The 26,584-nt window shown below is 37.9% G+C and overlaps 2 protein-coding genes and 1 pseudogene across 2 annotated transcripts in view; 1 reads left to right on the plus strand and 2 right to left on the minus strand.

Annotated features, from left to right (window-relative positions):
- Window positions 1-133: 133 nt before the first annotated feature.
- The window catches only part of LOC127517762 (GTPase IMAP family member 9-like), an 86,464-nt gene continuing 60,013 nt past the window's right edge, over window positions 134-26,584 (minus strand). Inside the window, exons 2-3 of the mRNA XM_051903849.1 lie at window positions 482-1,317; window positions 134-141 (exon numbers count right to left, since the gene is read on the minus strand). Coding sequence (XP_051759809.1) covers window positions 134-141; window positions 482-1,100 — 627 coding nt within the window. The 5' untranslated portion in view covers window positions 1,101-1,317. The remainder of the gene's footprint in view (window positions 142-481; window positions 1,318-26,584) is intronic.
- LOC127517763 (serine/threonine-protein kinase pim-1-like) lies at window positions 3,196-6,401 on the plus strand (annotated as a pseudogene).
- LOC127517948 (GTPase IMAP family member 9-like) lies at window positions 19,421-20,263 on the minus strand. The gene has a single exon (XM_051904186.1). The coding sequence runs from the start codon at window positions 20,261-20,263 to the stop codon at window positions 19,487-19,489; it is 777 nt and encodes a 258-aa protein (XP_051760146.1). The 3' UTR covers window positions 19,421-19,486.

The following is a 26,584-nucleotide window of genomic DNA, read 5'->3' on the forward strand; positions in this document are numbered from 1 at the left end:
CCTGATATCTGATGATATTGATATTTTTAATTTCACATTATTGAATATAGTGAACATGTGAGCATACATCTTAACATTCAGCTGTGATAGTCTGAAGAAAATTAAAAACACTTTACAAGGACACACAAACTCTTTAATCTCCTGCATCATATAAACACACACAGACATCAAGAATCAGTGTATGAATGTCAGCAACGGTGACATGATTCATGGTGCAATGCATCCTGGGTGCACTATACAAAACTCATCCATGGCTCCCAGTATGCATTGCAACATTAATTATTTTACCGTTGTTGAGATTCATACAATGATTCTTAATGTCTGTGTGTCTAAAGTGATTCAGGAGTTGTTGGTTATATAATGGTAAACATTTGGCACCCTGTGCTGCCATGCATTTCACTTTTTTTCAGTGTAGGCTATTCATGTTTTGAATATAAACAGGAGCATAAGAATATTAAACCTAGAACAACTGCTCCCAAACCTACTGCCTCCCATGAATGCTGGTTTTTATCCTCATTCACGTTCTTGAATCTCTTTTCCATCTTCATGTTTTCTTCTTCTTCCAACCTCCGTCTCTCATCTTCCTCTCTCTGCCTCTTCAGAGCTTCCTTGTACATCTCATTTGTATAATGTTCTCCTCCGTTCTCCATCACCATTCTTACTATCTTATCCAGCAGTTCATTAACCTGTGTTGGATTTTTATCTTTGTTACTGAAAACATGATATCTGGATTTACACTGTCTAACAAGCTCTTGAATCTGCCTGTTTTCGGTCAGAAACTCCTCTATAGGTTTATCTATCTGATCTCCTCTAGTGAACAGAATGATGGAGTAATCAGCAGCTTTTTCTCCAAAGTTCTCCTGAATCCATTTCACAGTTTTCTTCTCCTCGTCTGTGAATCTCACGTCCAGTCTGATGACCAGCAGAAACACATGAGGACCAGGAACAGACATGTTAACACATTTCTCAATCTCATCCTTCAGTTGTTTTTCACTGATTTTTGTATCAAACAGTCCTGGAGTGTCGATCACTGAGATGCTTCCACCTTTCACCTTCTGCTGATGTTTCTGGCATGTCTTAGTCACAGATTCAGAAGACATTTTTTTTTAATCTTTTTTTTTTTTTTTTTTACTTTACACACAAATCCAGGAATTGGACACACAAAATGCAAAATGCTTCACATCTCTTGCAAAATGAAGCACTGCATTCAAAATATCACAAACACATCTCAAAAGCAAACATTTGTCTTACGTTGCAAACACCTTTGCCATAATATTCTATTTTTGGATATATCATATACAGACAGTTATTCAAAACCTAAAGCTTTTCTTTCATGAGCTCATATGTACATTTCTGTACAAGATCGGTAAACACGAAAGCAAGATTGAAAACAAACTTTTTTTTTTTTTTTACTGTAAGTTGTGAATACAGTATTACACAGTACGAAAGAAAAGAAACACATAAACCATGTGTAGTTGGACAGAAACAATGGTTGTTTGAAAAAGGAAATCAAGACACTTCCTGTTAGATTTTTGTGTGTTACATAGAGAATTGTGTGTTGTGTTTTGCAAAAAGTGTTTTATGAAATTGAAAACTGAGTCTCAGGCTGAGAATTAGTGCATGGTTCTGCAGATTTGGTGTGTGGTTCTGCTGTTTGAGAAAATTCAGCAAATTCAGAAGCAAATGACTTTGAGATTTGATGAAAATGGGAATTCTAGGAGAGCAGAGAGTGATTTGCATGTGGGTTTGAATGGACAGTTTGCAAAAAGAGTTGTAGAGCACTGCCACGATCTCACTCACACAGTAAAATCAATTTAATATGGTAAAGAATAGATTTACACCAATAAACCTTTCACAGTACAACATTAACACGATAAAATCAAATCTATTACATGTTAAATAGACGCCCTCTACTGGAGAAACTAACAATGTGCCAAATACACTGACGGCTATAGAAGTTTGGCCACATGTAGAAATGTATATGGAAGCTATACTATAGTAATTTATAGTAAATACTATAGTGTTCTTGAACCATACTATAGTAAAGTACTTGAATTAATTTGTTGTGGTAATTCTAGTTGCTGTGGTAATATAGTAATAATATAAACAAATTACTTTACCCAATAGTACTGTTTTCTACAACTATAAGTTTTCTACAACTATAGGGTATTTAATACTACAATACACTACAGTTTACTGTAGTAAAAACTAAAGTATACTACAGTATTTATTACAGTTTCAGTTCACTATAGTTAATACTACAGTATGCTGTCATTCATTCAAAAGTGCTGTAAATACTATATATAGAGTTTACTACAATTTACTAGCTGTATGGTTCAAAAACACTATTTACTATAAATTACTATCGTATTTTTTCATGCGAGTTGTTTCCTCCACCAAATAAAAAATAAAAAAGGTAATTGCGATTTTTTATCTCGCAATTCTGACCTTTTTTCTCCCATTTCTTTCTCAGAATTGCGAGATTTAAACTCGCAACTTGATTGTTTTATTACACTTTTTTCTTGCAATTGCGAGTTTATATCATTCAATTCTGACTTTATATATCGCAATGCAATTGCGAGGAAAAATTAAGAAATGTGAGATAAAAAGTCGCATTTACCTTTATTTTTATTTAATGGCGAAAACTAGGCTATCAATTAGCCTATATTTGTTGTAATTTCAAACCAGACAAAAATAGGCTAACAGCAACAACTCCTATTAGTAGATTGCATTCAGCAAATATATAAATTATATTTTTTGGACTATGATATATTAGGAAAAATATCTATCTTACATATTTTAATATATTTCAAAACATCGAAAACACCTGGATAATGCATATTTATGTGCATATATTAAGCATTTTTAATGTATGTAATATTTGCCTTATCTCACTGTTCTTAAAAGATTTTGGACCTGTAAACCATGTTTTATTTTTGAAACATACACTTTTAATATCATATTCTATTGACGGGACTGATAGAGAATCATTAACACATTATTGAGACGCTCAAAGCCGCTGCGTGTGTTTGTGTCCCATGATGTCATAGAGCGCGTTCGAATAGAACGCGCGGGGTTTATAACGCGTGACATTCTTACACTCTTTGTGGGTTTGTTGTAGTGGTCGAGAGTGATTTTTCACAGCGATGGGACAGCGAGTTTGTAAAGTGAGTCCGATGATTGGCGAGGTGTACGATGAACATCCAAGTACACCCCCAAAACCCAGCATCAACACGGCGGTTCAACATCCTCATCCTCGCGATGAGACCCCTGTTGGTGCTGGTGAGGGAAACGGCCAGGAGAGGAGGGTGGTGGAGAGAGGAGGAGGAGGAGAGGAAGGAGGTGAAGAGGAGGAAAGGGTGGTGATGGAGATAGAAGGAGGAGAGGAAGGAGGTGGAGAGGAGGAGAGGAGGGTGATGGAGAGAGGAGGAGAGGAGGAGGAGAAGGTGATAGAGAGAGAAGGAGGAGGAGGTGAGGAGGAGGAGAGGAAGGAGTCAGGGAGAGTGCAGGAGAAAAGAAAGAGGAAGAAGAAGTGGTGGAGGAGGCTGACCTCTTTCTTCAGAGCTGCCAAAAAACCTCCTCCAGAGAGCAGCTCAGGTCAGGGAGAGGTGAAGCTGCAGCAGGATGAGGGAGAGAAGAGGAAGGTAGCATGGGCAGGAAGAAGTAGTGATGGTAAATGACACGACCATCTTATGAGAATATAAATTACTACATTTCTACTTTGATCATGTAAAAACGTACACTATCAATACAATCACACACAATATCAAATATCAGTAAATATTATACCAAAATCCACATCGATGCCATGATGAGATCTTTACTCCACGATGTTAAAACATGATTACATGTCTATATGTACAAATGTTAAAATTGTAAATATTCAATATATTCTCTATTAAATTTGATAGGAAATTTATTGTAGTTTTAGATTAAATTTAGCATGTCACAAGACCCTCCTCTCACGACTGTGAAGTGTCATGTTATTTTATCTTTTAATAGACTACATCTTCAGCCGCTACAGTGTTGGCGATCAGCTTGGGAAAGGTGGTTTTGGTGTGGTTTATGAAGGGAGACGTTTGGATGATGATCTTAAAGTAAGTAAAAATAAATAACACATTAACAAGCCAGCAAATGTTTGCCCTGTCTTATCATCATCTTCTACTCTACGTCCTCTTAGTGTATCTTTTAATTTTTTTCATTAGGTGGCTTTGAAATATGTCACGAAGACCAGGGACACAAAATGTTTATCAATTGTAAGTACATTACACTATAAAACATCTCATATTAATAACAAATCCAAACCACCTCCATCTATTAATGATGAAAACTGTTTGTCTTCTAGCCTGATCATCCAAACCCCCTGCCAAGAGAGATCGCCCTCACCATCCTGGCGAATAAAGGTCCCAGCACGCCAGAGATCATCAGGCTGCTGGACTGGCAGGACCGCCCTGACCACTTCGTAATGGTCCTCGAATGTCCCTCTCCTTGTGAGGATCTCGTTCAGTTCATGAAGCGTCACGGTGGGAGACTCAACGAAGAGAAAACAAGGCAAATCATGCGGCAGGCGACTCAAGCGGCAAACATGTGCTGCCTTCGTGGAGTACTCCACCGGGACATAAAACTGAACAATCTGCTAATTAACAGTGAGACATCCGAAGTCAAGCTGATTGATTTCGGATGTGGGGACATATTGAGGAGTTCGCCATACAGGTCATACTCTGGTATGTGTTGTCACCCAAAGCTGCAGTTTGGCACTTGATGAGTTACGAGGTAAATCAAACTTACACATCAGACAAAATCTCTTTTGTCCAGGCACAGCAGTGTACTCCCCTCCAGAGTACTATGTGAGGGGGATGTATTATGGCAGGCAGGCGACGGCATGGTCACTTGGGGTTTTGATGTTCGTAATGTTATGCGGACATTACCCAAGTGACTATGACCTGCTGCTCCTTAAACGGAAGCTCTGGTCCAAACCTGGCTTGTCAACAGGTGAGATCTAGAATTAATCACTCAGAATCATGCAAAACATCTTAACATGATCAAATACAGTAGTTGTAAAGTTTAAAGTAATAATCAGACGTCCCTCCCATCTTCCTGCACAGAATGCTGTCATCTACTCAGGGCTCTCCTGCAGGACAAGCCAAGTCGACGACTTGGACTGGGGCTAATCCTGTCCCACAACTGGTTTAAAGTAGTGAACCTTAGATCGGCTAAAAATAATTGATTTTCTCATGAGAAGACATTGCCGAGTCTTATTTCTGTTTTGTTTCAGGTCGTCACATAAGGCCACTCCAGTTGGCGTCTCTCATAGCAGCTTGGCGTCTTGCGGGCTGCAATGGGAGACGCTTCCATCCCTCCTCTCGCCTTTGCGTCTTGCGGGGCGAGCAAGCCTTGTGTTGCGTCTTGCGACTTGGCTTGAGGGAGCAGTATTTGCGTCTGGCGGTACTGCTCCCGGAGGGCTGGGAGACGCTTCCATCCCTCCTCTCACCTTTGCGTCTTGCGGGGCGAGCAAGCCTCGTGTTGATTCTTGCGCCTTGGCTTGAGGGAGCAGTATTTGCGTCTGGCGGTACTGCTCCCGGAGGGATGTGTACATACTTCTTTTGGTTGCCCCTTTTTGTTTTTTTTCCTCATCTTGGCCACTCTGTTCCTGAGGTTCCTGTCACAGTTGTACGAATGCCAGAGTTGTCTGTCTCCACCTCCACAACATCAGAGCTTCCTTCTCGACCACCTTGATGCCAGCTACAGGTACTAAATAGGTTTCCAGACCTGTCTGTCAATGCCTCCTCAATGCCAGCGCTCCCAGCAAGTCCTGCCACAGGCACCCTAATGGTGTTGTTGCCTCCACAGATATTCCTGCAAAGCCCCCAGCCAGAGCAAGCACCAAAGGCCATCTGGTCCCAGATATTCCAGTCATTCCAGTCTGTCGAACCTCAGAGATTCCTCTTATGGCCACTCGAAAGGTTTCTGTGATGGCCAACTCATGTCTGCTCCAGTCACTCAAGAGGTTCATGCCCAGGTTCCTTGTCTTGGCTAGCTCTCTGTCTCAACCGCCCTGATGCCAGTACTCCCAGTTTTGGCAGCCCCAGTGATTCCTGCCACAGGCACTTCAAAGGCTCCTGTTGTTGCCTCAAGGTCGTCTCAGTCACCCTGGTCTCTAAGCTTCCTGTCATGACTGCCTGGTCCTAGACGTTCCTGTCACGGCTGCCTCAGTAGCTGTTCAAATGCCAGATCTCGTCCCAGTGGCAGGTGTTCATGTCATGGCTGCCCCAGATGTCCAGGAATCAGAGCTCCCCATTTCATCCACCCTGGTGTCAGAGCTCTTGGTGTCCAACCAGCCAGTAAAAGTAAATCTGAATTAAAAAAATCTGAAATTAATGTTTACATTTCATCATTTTGGGGACTCTATACTTACTAATGCAGGTAAGTAAAAGTGAGAGACAATAAAAGTGTTTTAACAGAATTGATTTACAGGAAGTGCCTTTTGACTTGTGATGGAATCACCAGATGCTGCTCGCTCACGGATCATCGAGTAATGGAGGGAACATGATATCAAGTTACATGTTGTATACCTTTAAATCTATTTATACTGTAAAATCTTTAAGACAAAGATGTAAAATATTCCACAACATTACTGATTTGGATTGATTATATGTTTTAAACAAATAAAAATGCAGCATAATTTCTCTAAATAATGTGAAATGTAGGGACATTTTAACAAAACATGGTTATTTATAAAATGGTTTTTTATAATAACATATTTCCATTCTGTTTGTCACACCAAAGGAAACAAAGCATACACCATAAACAAAGCATAAGACAAGTTTATGTTTGGATAAGGTCTTTATTTTCTTTTGTCTTTGAAACAAACAAAAAAAGTGCAAAAGACAAAAGTAATTATTCTTAATAATAAACAAATGATTAAAAATGAGTTTATAAAATGTACTTTTTATAAAAACAAACAGGGATCTTACACATTAAAAGTGCACTTGCTAACTTTGTCTATTTCAAAAAGAAAATAAATAACATTTTTTGACAAATCCGTTTTTAATGACGTACACATGGCATGCAAACTCCAGTCTTATACAGGTAAACAGGGCCTAAAATTAACAATTTTAAAATTAACCAAGCACCAAATGAGAGTAAAAGCGGTGTTGATGAGTATATGAAACGGTGTCAATCGTCAGTTGGCTGGTAACATTTTTATGAATTCTAACAACACATTGTTGAGAGAACATGAACGTGAACAAACATGAACGACGCTCGGGACAGTGTCATCATCACAAAAGTTTAAGCCTTGCCAATTTAAATATTCAAGTGCAACAAGACGCAAAAGTGAACTCAATTCGTTACTCATGCGCTGTGTGGGAAGTTTAGTGTGTGCATTTTGTGCAAACATCCGAAGTAAACATAGTCGGTTATGGCTTAAATGAACGTAAACAGTGTACAGTATCAGTATATTGGATCCGTGCATTTGGTCTTAAAGTGACGGCAGCCTAATATTTCTGCTGCTGCCTGTGTTTTTAATTTTAATCAAACAAAAAAGGAAAAGGAAAAAAAAAAAAAAATCACTCTAAAAAAATCTAAAATGTTGGTGTCATAAATGGCTATTTTTGCAAAACCAGTTTAATGGCCAGTAAAAAATATTTAAGTCACCGGCCACTGGCAGTTGTGGCAAGAAGTTAGTTTGCCCTACAGGTAAGTGTTCCAGAAAAAAACTGTTCAATTCTACATCAGGGTATTGTTTAAAAGCAAACAGTTTTAAATGAAAATACGCTTTGGAGCGTTATGAATCAGCGTATCGAATCAGCGGTTCGGAGCGCCAAAGTCATGTGATTTCAGCAGTTTGACACGCGATCCGAATCATGATTCGATACGCTGATTCATAATGCTCCGAAGCTTCATGAAGCAGTGTTTTGAAATCAGGCATCACTATATAAGTCGTTATTTTGTTTTTTTTGGCACACCAAAAATATTCTCATTGCTTTATAATATTAATATTGAACCACTGTACTCACATGAACTGATTTAAATATGTTTTTAGTACATTAATGGATCTTGAGAGAGGAAATGTCATTGCTGTGAATGCAGGCCTCACTGAGCCATCGGATTTCAACAAAAATATCTTAATTTGTGTTCCGAAGATTAACGAAGGTCTTACGGGTGTGGAACGACATGAGGGTGAGTAATAAATGACATTATTTTCATTTTTGGGTGAATTAACCCTTTAATGGTTATGATTAACCTCAGTATCAAACTGTGTCTCAGATGTAAAGCTATTAATGAATGTGGATAGCAGCTCAAATTTAGTTTTGGAAGAATTTCATGAGACATATTGAGATATCTGACTTTTGCATGCAGATTTTCGGAAACTTTAAGGTAAGCGTGAGATTACGCTGTCTGACTTTAAGGAGCCTAATGTTACTAATGTTGTCCTTCTCTTTTGTTTCCCATGTATTTCCGTGAATGAATCTCTGAGGGCCAGGCTCTGAGTTTGAATTATTAAAGTGTGGTTCATTCAGAAGGCTGTTCACTGTAACTGCAGCTTGGCGTGGATCGACAGATTTACTTTGCTTTGTCCCCAAGCTCATTTTATGATTCTTTTGTTCTGACAATGACATTACCATCTGAGTTAGTCAGATAGCCAAGCCATGGACATTTTATATATATATATATATATATATATATATATATATATACACACACACACACACACACAACTTACAGGCTCTGTTCCAAAACCTAGCAAGCTGCCTACATAGGTAGAACTGAAAAAAAAAAAAAGATCTACAAAGACATACACAACAACTCAAAAATACGCAGTGCTCATTACATAACACATGAGACTTAAGTCTTTAAGACTTAAGTCACAAAAGTCTTTTCTGTTGAGATAATCACATTATACATTTTACTATAAGGTAAAAATGATTTATTGTGTAAAACAGTCTAATATAATTTATATACTGAAATGTATTGGAATGGAAACCATTTAGCATAATTAGAATTAATTATCCATGGGTGTTATATATTTTTATGTTTATTATGTGTCATTTAGTTTACCAACATGTTAACAGACAAACTCAACTGAAATCAATTGCGAGTTGAGTGTCCCGTGTTTGGATGACACACATTTCAAATCCATCTTCCAGTTATCCAAATCCAGTTATGATGCAGCTTTACTAAGCAAGGGAGCTCACTAGATTTTAAAACAGAACCCAAGTGTCCAAAACTGCAAGTATGTGAACTCTGACCTGGTGAAGTGCGCCAGCGTCCCAAGCCCCACAATTCCTGTTAGGCCGTGCAAGCAGAGCAAGATGGCGCCAATGAAGACATCAGCTCGCAGGATGTACTGCCAAATGACAAAATAGAGCGCCAGCAGCACTGTGGCCCCTGTGGCGATCAGATTCGAACCTGTGTAGCCCTCGCTCTCCTGTAGGTTACCCCTAACTCCTGAGGAAGAGAGACTGACATGAAGTCAATTAAGAAGTTTTTACAAAACAATAAAAGGATCTCGCCAGACTCACCCCCGTACACCCTCAGGACCTCAAGACCGGCCATAAGAAACAGCAGACACACGTCTAGAGCGAGTACTTGTGATGCTTGACTAAACAAAAACATCTAAAACCCCCCTAAAAACAGTTTTTAATATTAAAAATTAAGTACTCACTCTTGTAGATGATCATGGAGAGGGTGGACAGGAAGTAAAACACACTAAAAGCTGCAGAGAGATACAGCAGGATTTGGAGCAGCACAGATGAGAGCTGGTGTCGATTAAGGCTTAAAACATGCCAAAGTATTCTCATGAATACCTTATGAGTATATGAATGTGGTAATTAAACATTAGACTACTATAAATCTAATTATTAATTTATTTTTATGAATTTGAATTGTGTTAGCAAACAGGATGAAGAAATGCATATATGAATGTAAGGAAGTAGAATAAATATTAATTGAAATGAAAAGTAGTTAAATATATATATATATATAACAGTTGTGCTGCTTAATATTTTTTATAACCTAAGATACTTTTTTCAGGATTCTTTGATGAATAAAAAGTAAAAAAAAGAAAAAAGAAAGAAAAAAGAACAGCATTTATTTAAAATAAGTCTCTTTTGTAACAATATACACTACCGTTTAAAAGTTTAAGGTCAGTAATTTGTTTTTCTTTCTTTTTTTTGAAAGAAATTAATACTTTTATTCAGCAAGGATGTGTTAAATTGATAAAGAGTGATAGTAAAGACTTTTATTGTTAGAAAACTGTTTTTAATAAATGCTGTTCTTTTGAACTTTTTATTCATCAATGAATCCTGAAAAAAGTATCAGAGGTTTCAAAAAAAAAAAAAAAAAGGATCATGTGACACTAAAGACTGGAGTAATGATGGTGAAAATTCAGCTTTGATCACAGAAATAAATTATATTTTAAAGTATATTAAAATAGTAAACCATTATTTTACATTGTAATAATATTTCACAATATTCCTGTGTTTTTTTCTGTATTTTTGATCAAATAAATGCAGCCCTGGTGAGCAAAAGAGACTTCTTTCATAAACATTAAAAATAGTAATGTTTCCAAACATTTGACCAGTTATTTCTATCTTATCTTCCCTCTCTCTTTTCCATCCATCTATCCATTCATTACTGTTCATGGTTATTCTGTGAATATTCACAAAGGATACAACATTGTTGTTTTTGCCTAAAGGGAAAACACAATTACATTTAACATCCTAAATAAAACAACCTAAAAGAATCCAAATACGCTCACTGAGGACATATTACATGAAATCTGCTGAACAATAGCTTGTAATGCATCATACTAGTATCTATTTTCATGCAACTAGTACTTATTTTTTAGATACTAGTATCTATTCTATTAAGTACTAGTACTTTTTCATTATTTACTAGTGCTTATTCTTTAGGTACTAGTATCTTTTTAAAGATACTAGTACTTATTCCAATAGTGTCTAGTATTTAATTATACTTAACTTGTTAAAAAAACTTAGAACTAGTAGGTAATAACCTACTTTTTTTTTAGTTACTATTTTTAGACCAAATATATCATGAATTTAATAGGTAGGCTACTAGTAATTTTTAAATTTGCATTTCTGCTTTACTGATGATAGGACATGTAAATAATGACCACGTTATAGAGGATGATCAGATATTTATTTTAATTTTATTATTAATTTGTGTTTACATCGCTCAAATAGAGCGCTTAGCCAGCAACGGCATTCTACCAGCACGATTAGACAACCGTTCCGAGAATTCCGGGCCGAGAACGGTTTGTAATCGTGCCGTGCCGTACCAGGCTCCAGTGGAAACACAACTGGAACCATTCCTTACCATTCTAAGAACCGTTCGACCCAATGGTGGAAAAGCGGCTATGGAGAGCGTCACTTCTCTGCTGAAGATTAAGAGATCATTATGAAAAATGTAATGAAATTAAACACATTTACAAGGCAGGAATAAACACTGCTGCTGCAGTAAAAGTTTGAGAAGGCAAATGAAAGAAAATATCTGAATATCAATGCAAGTGAATCTAAAAAATAGGCCTAATAATTTATATAGGTTCACAAAGAGCTCAAAAGTATACACATAAGCTTAATTTGTTTAAAAGCTTTATATATTAAAGCATGTATTATATTTATTTTAATTTAAAAGCGATGTTTAATATTGTCAGTTAATACAATAATTATGTAAGCAATAAGGTACGAGAGGCTAGTGCTGTATCGTGAATAAGACTTATTCAAGATACAGCACTAGCCTCTCGTACCTTATTACTTTTATAAAACGATTACCACACAATACAAATATTAAAGCCAGAAATATGTGTCAATGCAACTTTCATGAATTAAACTTTCACCAAAAGCCTTCCTTCTGCCGGGAAAAATAGTACCTGACCGTGAACTGCAACAGAAGTTACATTTTCACGCCATTAGATGGCGGCAAAGACTGTCTTTATGAGTGTGTCAGTCAATAGCGAAGACTTTTATATTGAAAAGACTGAATTGTTGTGAACACGGAACAAGACAACTGACAAATGCTTTGACTAGCGCTGTTAGTCATGGGAAAACCCCTTAACTATTAAAAGGACAAGATAATACATCGGACATTTAAACAGATATTTTATTATGAACATAGGACTGACCTGAAGGAAAATGCTAAATCTGAATGCAGGTAATAAACTCGCTCACTCAATCTTTTTCTCACAAAACTCTTCTACATAATACAGTAAGCTTCAATGAACAATATCAATTGAGAACATACCGTTTACGTTGCTAAGAGTGGTTGCTAAGAGTGGTTGCTAAGAGTGTTGTGTAGTGATACACAGAATCGCTGGGTGAAGCGGTCATAGCCGTGTTTTATCGTGAATAAAACACAGCTATTGACCTTACTTGTTGTAGAGTTAATGAAAGTTATCATGAGCATTGTAATGTTTAAAGCAGATGTCTTAAAGGGGTGGTTCAGTGTTTTTTTTCTAGGCTTGATTGTGTTTTTGGGGCGCAGTTTAACATGTCTTAATGCTTCGTTTTTTTAAAAAAGACGTATTTTTCATATATTTTACCTTTATTCTACACCTCTATTTCCATTCTCATATGAACGGCTCGTTTGACTTCCTGGTTCTATGAAGCCACTCCCTCCACAATACGCAATGTGCTCAGATTGGTTAGCTGGCCCAGTGTATTGTGATTCGCTGAAGCGTCCGGAAACGCCACGCCCCTTAACATTAGTTGTTACATGTGCTTCAGTGGAAATATAAATAATGGCGTCTATATTGCTGTATCAAATTGAGCCGAATCAGATCCAGATGAAGAGGGTCAAGCAGAACCTCTGCAATCGCGGCTTTTAAAGGACGTTTATGAAGGGTATTTCATTTAGTATTTGTGTCAAAGTGTTTAGATATGCTGTCACTGCTGTTTGTTAGCTTTCAATATACAGTTTTATCCTGATTAAAGCTTTACTGTAGCCGAATACATGACTGAAGTAGTAGCATTTTTGTAAAGGTAGCGTATAATTTATAGCATGAACAACTGTTTGTCTATAAACAAAGTTTGTTGGCGTTTGTTGAAGTATGCAACAGAATTTAGCTAACTGGCTAGCGAAGCAAAAACGCGTTGGTCTTTGTTTACGTCCTTGATGCAACCAAAAAATAGCAACAGAACTACACATTTAAAAGACATGTACAAACAATAAAACGTACTTACAGTTTGGGGGCGATAAACAGCAGCTTCTGCTTTTAAAGTGGGAACTGTTAGTTTCAGTAATAGCCATCCAGCATTGAACTCGTGTAGATTCTGGAAGCTGTCTTCCACGGCGCATCCAGTGTAGAAAATATCACAGATTATTATAATGGGTTCTATTATCTTTTGACGCGTCGCTCGCGTCCGGTGTACACAACTCTTCCGCTTCCATTATGCTGCGCGACATGGCCTCATGGCCTCGCCCACTTTGTTGCGTGTTTTGCAGGGTTTATGATGTCACCAACCCGGGAAGAAGCTCGTTGTAGTCCAAACCGGTCGTTTTTGTAGGCATTAAACTGCCATAACTTTAAAAAACAATATCTCCGTTTGCATTGAACTTTCAGAGCTGTAACTTTGCATATACTGTTTCTGCTCAAGCAGCAACATTACACACTAACTAAAGTTAAAAAAGTGAAATCGCAATGAACCACCTCTTTAACAAATGTCAGTAAAATATTCTGTTATCTCTAAACTGCTTTAATTTGGAGCGAGAGATACAGGGTCAGAGGCTTTATTGCATCAGATATATACAGGTGCTGGTCATATAATTAGAATATTGTAAAAAAGTTCATTTTTTTTATTGTAAATTATTTTAAAAAATGAAACTTTCATATATTCTAGATTCCCTACATGTAAAGTAAAACATTTCAAAAGGTTTTTTTTTTTTAAATTTGTTGATTAGAGCATACAGCTAATGAAAGTCCAAAATCCAGTATCTCAAAATATTAGAATATTTACATTTGAGTTCCATTAAATGACCATCCCTACAGTATAAATTCCAGGTATCTTTTGTTCTTTGAAACCACACTAATGGGGAAGACTGCTGACTTGGCAATGGTCCAGGAGACAATCATTGACACCCTCCACAAAGAGAGTAAGTCACAGAAGGTCATTACTGAATGGGGTGGCTGTTTACAGAGTGATGTATCAAAGCATATTAAATGCAAAGTTGACTGGAAGGAAGAAATTGGGTAGGCAAAGGTGCACAAGCAACAGGGATGACCGCAAGCTTGAGAATACTGTCAAGTAAAGCCGATTCAAACACTTGGGAGAGCTTCACAATGAGTAGAATGAAGCCGGAGTCAGCGCATCAAGAGTCACCACACTCAGACATCTTCAGGAAAAGGACTACCAAGCCACTTCTGAACCAGAGACAACGTCAGAAGCATCTTACCTGGGCTAAGGAGAAAAAGAACTGGACAGTGAACAGTGGTCGAAAGTCCTCTTTTCAGATAAAAGTAAATTTTGCATTTCATGTTGAAATCATGGTCCCAGAGTCTGAAGGAAGACCGGAGAGGCACAGAATCCAAACTGCTTGAAGTCTAGTGTGAAGTTTCTGAAGTCAATAATGATTTGGGCGGGCCGTGACGTCTGCTGGTGTTGGTCCATTGTGTTTTATCAAGTGCAAAGTCAATGCAGCCATCTTCCAGGAGATTTTGGAGCACTTTATGCTTCCATCTGCTGACAAGCTTTATGGAGATGCTGATTTCCTTTTCCAGCAGGACTTTAGCACCTGCCCACAGTGCAAAAACCACTTCCAAGTGGTTTGCTGACCATGATATTACTGTGCTTTATTGGCCAGCCAATATGCCTGACCTGAATCTATGGGATATTTTCAAGAGAAAGATGAGAAACAGTCGATCCAACAATATACAGATGATCTGAAGGCTCAATAGTGCCTCAGCAGTGCCACAGGCTGATCACTTCCATGCCACACTTCAGTGATGCTGTAATTTGTGCTAGGAGCAAGTCATTTGCTGTAATATGTCCTGCCGATCAAGTATTGAGTGCACAAAAGAACATACTTTAAAGAACTTGAACTTTTCTGTTTTGCAAATCCATTTTTTGATCGATCTTAGGAAATATTCTAATATTTTGAAATACTGGATTTTGGACTTTCATGAGCTGTACACTCTAATCATCAAAATTTAAAAAAAAAACTTTTGAAATGTTTTACTTTACATGTAGGGAATCTAGAATATATGAAAGTTTCATTTTTAAAAATAATTTATAATAAAAAAATGAACTTTTTGATGATATTCTAATTATATGACCAGCACCTGTATAATATATATATATATATATATATATATATATATAATGTGTATATATATGTATATGTCACTTTAATCACAGTTGATTGGTCCAGTTTTGGTTTGCGATATCTAACCCAGTATAAAACCTGCTCCGGAGCTGTTTAGCCATGTAGCGCAAGATACAATGGTGATGAACAATGCTAAAAAACAATTTTTTAGTTAATTATTTTGCTCAAACTAATCTCAAACTTACCTGTGTAGCAACTTAAAACTGGCTTCATGCAACAGGCCACATGTATAAATGGGCATGTGATTCCTTTTCTACTTGTGATCCGATCGACCAAAACGCATCTTAGTACCAGATGTAAACAGGGCCTCTGATTGCGGTTGGAGCTGAACTCTGCAGAACGTTAACAAGCAGCATTAGCTTGCCCTGCTGTAAATACTGAACTATATATCTTTTAAATGCGAGTAAACTAGCACATAGGTAACTTCAAGGCTAACATATTAAAAATGATTTCGAAATTCAATCGTCTTTCATCAAACCTAGTACTGCTGTGTCTAATTTATGCAACAGTGAAACCATTTTATTGGACATTAAACCATTCAACATTATTTGTTTTTCTCTCTGTTCAGTTTGGGTCATGGAGGAATTTGCAGGATCACACCATGGACTGCGAAAAAGTAAGTCCCCACGTAGACACACACAAACACGTCTGCATACTTAATGCCATTACTCTTCTGATCTTCTGTCTTTAAAACTGTGTTATGCTGGATTTAGAGTTTATCCTTATTCTTCTCTGTGTCAGATTTAACAGACTTCTGTGATAAACCAAAAAGACGCATTTGGAAACACACTTAAAGTCACATTATGACATATACCCCCGGTTTCTTAAAATATGTCATTGCCATTGTTTTGTCTCAAGATACACCAGTAATGTTTTTTTCTAGTGAACATTTATAAAAGCTGCTTAAATGCCCTAATTGAACTAAGGCTTTATTCTGGCTTTGAAACCGGCCCATAAATTCAAAATTATCAGAAATAAAGTCAGAATAAGGAGATATAACTGATAACTGAATCTAACAAATTCTGATAAAGTGCACAGAAAGGTTCCTCTTCAATGGGCTGTGAAAATCAACCTCCAAAGTGCAAATAAGAGATTGATCAGATATTCTGTCACTGCTAATAATACGAATAAATCACTGGACCCTTCAGAATATTTTGTGAAGATGCAAATAGTACTGTAAGCTATGTTGATCATAATGAGCAGTTCTGATTGGCTATCGCAGACGTACACCCTCTGTCAGACAGGAGAGATGCCAATAAAGCTACTTCAATCTGAATTTGTCAATCACTGATCGATTTGCTGAGTTTTTCAAACAGGAGGAGACCACAGACCAGATCTTCAGACTAGTAGTATGACTGTAAAAATAATGCAAAAACTGACACTTCAAATTAACATAACAAAACATAAAAACAAAACCAGTCTCAACTTTGACAAAACGTAGTCTCTAATAATGTCTAAATATATATTCAAATGCAAAGTCTAATACAATTTAATTATGCCTGAAAGCAATTTACCACGTATATTTATATATAGGGCTACATTCATTTATTGTCCAGAGGCCACAAATAAAGTGCAAAAAGTCCAAGGTGCGCAAAACGTTTGCCGGACACTGATGTACCACCATGTAGGTAAATAGATACAATAATACATAAACATTATAAATGTACCAATAATCTATTCAAAGTTTTAAAAATTCAAAAGAGCATATCATATATATTCACATAATTTATATGTGAATAATTAAATCTTACAAAAATACCAAGCAATATGAAGACAAATGTCACATGATTGAAAATTGAAATAAATCACAATGACATGGTTTTATAATATCTTTATCACTATATGAATCAACAATCGTAAGTTATTTAAAAAAAACAAAAAACATTTAAGATCAGATCCAAAGATCCATCTCTGTAAAAGTCTCCGCCCCATATTACCATCCCTACGGGATTGTGTTATATGCTCAATAACTACAAAGTTTAGATCCGAGATTGAATGGGACATTTCATTAAAGTGATGAGCAACCAGAGATTTCTGGTCTTCTGATTGCACCCATATGTTCAATAATGCATGTCTTGATTTGTCTGTTTGTCTTGCCCACATACTGTTTTTCACATGTACAAGATAACAAATAGATCACATTGGTAGAAGCACGTCACAAATTATTTAATCTTAAATGTACAATTCGTTATACAACTCAGAAAAGAAAAACATCTTCTACAAATGTAGGCTACATACCGCCAGTGTTGGGTGTAACGCATTACTAAGTAAGGGATTACTGTTCATTTTTAGGTGATTTAATTACAGTTACTTATAATGTACTTGCGTTACATACTGTAAATTAGTTCAACAGTTCTGTTTAAATCAATATTGAATTTAAAATCTAAATTTGTCGTCTAAAGGTAAAAGTACGGAGCCCGGCACGTCACCTATAGGAGAAAAAAAAATAATCCGTGCTGACGGTTTTGCAATCCGTTCCCTCAGTTTATAAACCGTGCTCACGAATTCTTAAACTGTTCCCTCGGTTTAACAAACCGTGCCCACGGATTAATAAGCCGTACCCAGGAATTTCCAATCCGTGCGCTCAGATTTTGCAAACCGTACCCTCGGTTTTTAAATCCGTTCCCACAAATTCATTTTAGAAGAACAGCAAACTCCCCCAGGTGAAAAAATACTATAGTAAATACTATAGTGTTTTTGAACCATATATAGTAAATTGTAGAATACTGTATATATTATAGTATTTACAACACTTTATTATTGAATGCTACAGCATACTGTAGTATTAACTACAGTGAACTGATAAACTGTTATAAATACTGTAGTATACTTTATTTTTTACTACAGTAAACTGTAGTGTATATTTTAGTATAATATACTCTAAAGTTGTAGAAAACTTAGTAGGCTACAATATTGGGTAAAGTAATTTGTTTATATTACTATAGCTGTTATATGATCACAGCAACTACAGAATTACTACAATAAATTAATTCAAGTACTTTACTATAGTATGGTTCAAAAACACTATAGAATTTACTATAAATTACTATAGTATTTTTTTTTACCTGGGCCAGGTACGTGTTAACAAATCTTATTGTTTTCTTGTGTATTATTCATCAAATTATATGAACTGCAATGATTCTCTATCAACGGAATGGGAATACAACGATTTAAGAATTATGTGTGTCAAAATCTTGTGTTTATTTGTGATAATCTTAGCACTTTATTATCTTAGCACTTATTATTGCCTAATAAACCTGGCATTGTGTATTATGACTGACTTTTAATTTCTTTGTTCCTCTTTTATTCTACTTCTACTTTCGCCAAAGCGCCACCCAACCATTTTTTTTTGGATAACCGAATAAAGCGCTTATAGGTGAATTAAGGGTGATTGGGACAGTTTATGAATTTCCGCCTTGTGCAAGGTTTCTTGCCATAAATTAAAAACATCAGCCCAACACATAATACATTTCTGTAATACTGAAGATGCTAACTATCCATTTGAGGAGGAAACAATGTTATATTATAATGAAGGGATGCGTGACATACACTTTTCTGTAAACTGAGCCAAAACATTTTTTTTTTTTTTGGTAACATTTGGATGATTGGGACACAACGTTTGGTGATTCAGATAGCACATCTTTCCATTGATTTAGGGTAGTGTAAACATATTTACTGTATTGCACAATGTTCCCATTCAGAGCCTGATATCTGACGATACTGATGTTATTAATTTCAGATTATTGAATATAGTGAACATGGGAGCATACATCTTATCATTCAGTTGTGATAATCTGAAGAAAATGAAAAACACATTTTATACACACACACACACAAAAAAAAAACTCTTTAATCTCCTGCATCGTGTAAACACACACAGACATCAAGAATCAGTGTATGAATGTCAGCAACGGTCACATGATTCAGGATGCAATGCATCCTGGGTGCACTATACAAAACTCATCCATGGCTCCCAGTATGCACTGCAGCATGAAACATGTTACCGTTGTTGAGATTCATATGCTGATTCTTAAAGTCTGTGTGTCTAAAGTGATTCAGGAGTTTTGGGTCATATAGCAGTAAATGTTTGGCACCCTGTGCTGCCATGCATTTCACTTTTTTTCAGTGTAGGCTATTCATGTTTTCAATATAAACAGGAGCATAAGAATATTAAACCTAGAACAACTGCTACCAAAACTACTGCCCCCAATACTTCCATGATTCCTGTTTTTTTATCCTCATTCATGTTCTTGAATCTTTCTTCCATTTTCATGTTTTTCTCTTCTTCCAACCTCCATCTCTCATCTTCCTCTCTCTGCCTCTTCAGAGCTTCCTTGTACATCTCATTTGTATAATGTTCTCCTCCGTTCTCCATCACCATTCTTACTATCTTATCCAGCAGTTCATTAACCTGTGTTGGATTTTTATCTTTGTTATTGAAAACATGATATCTGGATTTACACTGTCTAACAAGCTCTTGAATCTGCCTGTTTTCGGTCAGAAACTCCTCTATAGGTTTATCTATCTGATCTCCTCTAGTGAACAGAATGATGGAGTAATCAGCAGCTTTTTCTCCAAAGTTCTCCTGAATCCATTTCACAGTTTTCTTCTCCTCGTCTGTGAATCTCACGTCCAGTCTGATGACCAGCAGAAACACATGAGGACCAGGAACAGACATGTTAACACATTTCTCAATCTCATCCTTCAGTTGTTTTTCACTGATTTTTGTATCAAACAGTCCTGGAGTGTCGATTACTGAGATGCTTCCACCTTTCACCTTCTGCTGATGTTTCTGGCATGTCTTAGTCACAGATTCAGAAGAAAAGTTTTCTTCAAACACCTTTTCTTTCAGGATGGTGTTTCCTGATGCACTCTTTCCAGCTCCGGTTTTACCAACCACCATTATCCTGAGACCTGACATGACTGGAGAAGATAAAAAGACAAATGGTATTAACATGTTTCAAATGCATGTCCCGTGACTGCTAGTGTTCAGATTTCATTGAGACCGTCTCTTATTTCATTACACCCTGTCACTTTCATTTAATGCCCTTGACTTTACAAGTCATGATTCAGTTTTGAAAGATATTAATACAAGAATATATTTTTGACTAGACAACTGATATCTACAATGATGATCAAAGATATCTACAATGAAATTTTGTCTAGTCATATTTCTATGGATTTACATTAGAAAAAATTTTCTAACATCAACGCATGTGAAATTCATTTCACAACAGGTGCAAATTCGCGTCATGAGAGGGGCTCTCCCTCTCCTTTAAATATGTGTCCCTCAGACTCTTCCACTTCTTTCTGCACACTTCCTCTGAATAAACACATCAACTCGTCAGCGGGAAAGTAGTTGTAAAATACGTCAAATAAGCTCAATTTGCCGGCTTTAGCTAGCTTGTAGTCTCAATATGTATACAGAGCTCTAAGGTAACATTTTTCTTTAGGAGCACTTGTGCTAATAAAAAAAATTTAGGAGCACTTTCTGATCAATAACAGACACTAACTTTCCCATTACAGGGCGATATTTGCCCCTTTTAAATTAATTTCCACAGGCATTTTTACCATTATAAGAGCAATTTTTTTCTAATCTTATTAAATGTATGCATCATATTTCGTCAATTTCTTAAATTAAAATAGAAAATTTGTTTTTAAATGTTAAACAATAAATTCAGTTAGAACAATAAGACCCAATCAGAAATCAAAATAAATCATCAAAAATCTTTGCACTGCAGAAGTGGCACAGAAGCTCCATCTGAAGTGGTTTTTAGACACATTCATAGACTGCTTAATGCAGCTCATTGGTAAATAATGTTGTACGAATGTTTTTAAATATAATTTTGAATTTAGAAATGTGTAAAAAAATTAAACTTTAAAAGTTTGATATTTTAAGTAAAAACAGTCTATGTAAAGTGTAAATATGAAAATAAATGTATTACATTTACCGCCAGTAGGTGGCAGTAAATCTTAATGTGCGAGTCATTCATTCAGTCGTTCAAAACGCAGATTCATTCATTCACCATTGCTTGGAGATGCGCAACAGTTCTGATGTGGCTTTGAAACTATTTTCACGAAATAGAGCAAAAACAGACATTATTGTGTCTAATGTTAAATCACTTAATATCAACTTGTTTATTGGCCTTCAATAAGATCAGTAAGTATTGTAAAGTAATGCGACTGACACAGAGCTTCAGTAATGAGACATACTCAGTTTACTAGGTACTGCAGTGGTTATACAAAGTAGGAGGAGTCATAGCTTCGACTGCGGAGGCCGGAGCGGCACTTAAAGAAACATTGTCAAAATGACAATACATTACATCTCCCCTCCTAAGCATGAAACAAAAACCATGCTAACATAATCACTTTGTATACTTATAGAGTCATTACAAGTATTAAACATTGCTGTATTTGTTCTTTAACTCTGGAATTTGCATAAAACTTGCATATCCAAATATTAAAGAGATGTTAGCACATCTCGTATGCAACCTAGTCAATGTCACAATCTATCAAAACAATGAACTGTTGAGCATAAACATGTGTAACTAGGAAGGAGAGGTTGCTAGCACATCAGTTCCACAAGGCGTCTTTACCACACCTTTCCCTGACTACAAGCAGAGCCTGTCAGGAGGCTTCACCACTCTGCCTCATCTGGTAGTGTACTGCCCAGTTGACAACATCTGTTTAGCAGTCCTGAGTTCTGTAGGTGATGCTTGGGATGAACTAGGATGATCCACAGACTTTGGCTCCTCGACACTCACTGGCTCTGATGTCTCTGTCTATTGATCATCGTTAAGCCCATGACGGGATTCGTTGGCAGCTGCTGCGCTCTTGCGAAGATGCTGAATGTTGCGACGGTACTCTCTACTTCCACAGTCAACAACATAAGATCTTGGGGCACAGTGTGATCTCATAACAACTCCAGGAGACCATCTGTGACTGCCGGGATGTGGTTGCATCCTTACTTCATCTCCAGGCTTCAGCGCAGCACGAGGGCCACTTGTGGTTGTAATAAAGCTTCTGAACGCTTTTGCTTTCATCTAGATGCTGTTTAACTTTGAGGGGGTCGTACGCTGCTGGTGTGAGCAGCAGACGGGCAGCAGGCAGGTTATTGCGGGGATGCCTGGCCATCAGCAGCTGAGCTGGTGAAAGGCCTACTGACTCCAATGGCGTCATTCTGTAGTCAAGCAGTGCAAGGTATTTGTCTGGTGCCTTACACCAAAGTTTCTTAACAGTCTGGACTGTGCGCTCTGCCTCACCGTTGGAGTGTGGCGTATGTGGGGATGATGTTTTGTGAATGATTCCCTAACTTTGACAGAAATCCTTAAACTCATCCACTAAATATTGTAGACCATTGTCTGTTCGAAGGATGGTGGGGATTCCATGTCTGCTGAATTGAGCCTTTAGCTTTTCTATGACAGCACGACAATGTAAGCCCTTCAGCTTATCCACTTCAATGAATTTTGAGTAGTAATCCACCAGCAGAACATAATGGTTTCCTTCAAACTCAGACAGGTCAGAAGCTACTTCTTCAAATGGAAGATCGGGCGTTTCTGTTGGTTTAAGTGGTTGTCTAGGCAACCGGTTCTGAAAGTCTGCACACTTGCCGCAGTTCTTCACCATTTGCTCGATTTCAGAGCTCATGTCTGGCCAGTATAGGACCTCGCGAGCTCTCTGCTTGCTCTTCACTATTCCTAAGTGAGACTGATGTATAAGCTTCAGCATATGTTTTCACATGGAAGGGGGTACAACTATATGCAGGCCTTTATAGACAACACCATCAGCAACGACAACTTGGCTTTGTGAGTCTCAAAATGGCTGTACTGCATTAGGCACATCACGCCTGTGGTCTGGCCAACCTTGTCAAATTGTTTGTTGAAGACAGCTGAGCTCCTCCTTTGTGCAGTCCTGGAGCTCTGAATATTTCTGCTCACTGACTGAAACAAAGTTGAGCATGGAGACACACTCAAAGCCTTCCATCTCTGGCTTGTTTTCGGGTAACTGAGCTCTAGATAGTGTGTCAGGCAGTTCCATATCCTTTCCTCGTCTGTACTTAACAGTCAGATCATACCACTGCAGGCGGAGGTGCATTCTCTGTATGCGCATGGGGGTAGAGAGCAGTGGCTTTCTGAAAATATCTTCCAGAGGCTTATGGTCATTGTACACTGTGACATGGTTTCCAAATATGTAATTGTGGAACTTGACACATGCATGAACATTGAGAGCATCTCTTTCTCAATTTGTGCGTAGCGCGTTTCTGTATCTGTCAGTGACCTGGATGAGAAAGCAACTGGAGGACTGTCCTGTAGTAAGACAGCACCAAGGCCGTTGCTGCTGGCATCACAGAAGATCTCGACAGGCTTGGACGGATCAAAAAAATGTAGCACAGGGGACTTCGTGCATAAGTCCTTGAGTTCGTCAAAGGCTTGCTGTTGTGCTGGTTACCATGCAAATTCAACATCCGCTTTCAGGAGCTGTCTTAGAGGTGCATCGACTTTGCTGAGGTTTGGCAGGAATTTTGACAGATAGGTAATGAAACCTAGGAAACGACGAACACCATCCTTGTCTGTTGGTGTTGGCATGGACTTGACAGCCTCTATTTTCGCCGGGTCTGCCTTCAGACCGACTGATGTTATCAGGTGTCCTACGTAGGGCACAGAAGATTGCTTGATGTGGCATTTGTCGAAATTGAGGCTCAGATTATACCTTGTTGCTCTGTGAATTACTTTGCGGAGGGTCTCATCATGTTCCTTTACTGAGGGTGCTGCGATGAGAATGTCGTTCATGACACTTATTGCTGATGCCCTCAAGCATCTCATCCATAATACGCTGGAAGATATCTGGTGCGCATTTCAGGCCAAAAGGTAGCCTAAGCCACCTAAATCTACCAATGGGTGTTATAAAGGTTGTCAAAAATGATTATGCTTCATCTAGTTCTATTTGCAGGAAACCAGATTTTGCATCCAAGACTGAGAAGACTTTAGCACTAGGCATTGCGGAGACTACTTCTTCGATGGTGCGCACTGGGTAATGTTCCTTCTTTATGACCTTATTCAAGTCAATGCAGATCCTTATCTTGCCATTACGGACAGCTGCTACCATTGAACTCACCCACTCGGTCGGTTGGCTGACTTTTGTGATGTATCCATCTTTAACCATCTCATGTAGTTTCTTTATTATTTTCTTTTTCAGTGCAGCTGGTTGACGGCGGACAGGATGGACTACACCTTTTGCATCAGGATCAATTTTAATTGTGTATTTGCCTGGTAAAGTTCCAGTAGTGCGAGTCAGCTCTGGGTAATCATCTAGCCCAGCTGGCACGTTTTGATGTCGTGTGACCGGAATGTGTCTTGTTATTTTCTTTAGTAGGCTGCAATGCATCAAGCCGCGTAACTAAGCCTAAGGCTTTCGCTGTTGCACCGCTGAGCACATTTTCTTGAGAAATGTCCACAATCTCAAATTCTGTTAATATCTCAGCATCCTTGTATTTAGTCAGAAGGTCAACCACAGCTATAGGCTTCAGCTGGTGGTTACAGTACGACTTCAGCACTCGATTAGAGCATTTAAGCTCACCATCAAGCAGGAGTGCCTGATAACTACTTAAAGTCAATGTGTTACATTTTGCACCAGTAACAATTCTGAATGGCACCTTCTGAGACAGAATTTCAATGTCTGCTGTCCATTTATCATCACTGTGCTCATGTGTTTGTGTAACATTTATGCTCAGCATCTCCTCATCTTCTGTTTCTGATTGCAGCTGCACACTGACTGTGTTTACTGATCTTTTTCGGCATACTACCACCCAGTGGTTTGGTTTGTGACAGTATGAGCATACAGAGCCTTTTGCTGGACATGTTCCTTGATTCCACTTATGTTGTGGGTCTTTGCCACAACTTGGACAGTTTTTTGGTCGGTTTGCATGCATTTCTTTCTGCACAAATTTTGTCTGATTTTTCTGATAGGTTTTCTTGTTTGCAGTTTGGTATTTTGCTTTCACCTTTACTGCTTGCACTTGAGATTCTTCTTCTCTGACTATTTTAATTTGCTTCTGTGACAGTTCAAACTGCTGGCCGATTTCAATTGCTTTTGGTAGCATTAAATCTTCCCCTTTGTCTAACAGTCTCTCTTGGACGCGCTTTTCTCTGACACCCGCTATCATCGCATTGATCAACATATCATCTGGATCGCCATACTCACAATACATTAGTAGGAGTCTCAAGTCCTTCACAAAGTGATCAAAACCTTCCGTGACTCCTTGTTTTCTTTGTTTAAAGCTGTGTCTGGCTATTCTCTTATTTTTCCTCAGCCTTATATAATTGGCGAACTTGTCCAGGACTTTAGACGGGTCATCTTTCTCACCTTCGCCCCAGTACAGCGTCATATATATCTCTCTGCCCTGCTCACCGATCCACGTGCCCAGCCAACCTGGACGCTGTTTTGCTGTTTGCTCCCATAGCAGGCGAATGTGAAGACGAATGTGACGTGGCTCAGAAATCTTTCGAACTCTTGGTACAAATCTGGAGCATCCCAGTCGATCTTAGGGTGATCAAACTGTGATGTCATACTTTGCTTATTATCTGTTCCTGACAGACTTCTGACACCATGTAAAGTAACGCGACTGCCACAGAGCTTCAGTAACGAGAAATACTCAGTTTACTAGGTACTGCAGTGCATATACAAAGTAGGAGGAGTCATAGCTTCGACTACGGAGGCCGGAGCGCCACTTAAAGAAACATTATTAAAATGACAATACATTACAAGTATCACATTTGCAATCATGCCAATACTTGGAGAAACAGGAGTCTACTCGTGTGATATTACTTAACTTAGGCTACATATTAGGCTTGCTGCGATCTACGGTGTTACCGGTGTTCAGCCGTAACACCGGTTATATCACTTGCCCACCGTGACCGTGGCACCACCCCCATTGTCGTTTTGATTTTTTTATAGTAATAAAAATAATTTAGTTTAGTTAGAGAACAGATACAGTTAAAAACTGAACGCTTCTGCTCAATTCAGAGAGAGCTGAACGAGAGTCGCAGCAGGAGTCAGATTTCACCTCACTTCGCCCATTTTGCCTCACTTCTCTGAATGACGATGGATGAAGATTTGGTTGCAAAGCGAAATGTAAAAGCATATTTAAGCGAGTTTGTCATTGTACTGATTTTTTTTTGTTGTGTTTTTTCATTAAGAATAATAATGAACCCACCCACCATTGAAGCAATTGGGGGGCTTGAGC

This window comes from Ctenopharyngodon idella, chromosome 8 (assembly GCF_019924925.1).
Source record: "Ctenopharyngodon idella isolate HZGC_01 chromosome 8, HZGC01, whole genome shotgun sequence".
Lineage (NCBI taxonomy): Eukaryota > Metazoa > Chordata > Actinopteri > Cypriniformes > Xenocyprididae > Ctenopharyngodon > Ctenopharyngodon idella.

Bases quoted from the DNA above. Each gene is read 5' to 3' on its own strand.
- LOC127517948 (XM_051904186.1), bottom strand. From the start codon at position 20,263: ATGTCAGGTCTCAGGATAATGGTGGTTGGTAAAACCGGAGCTGGAAAG.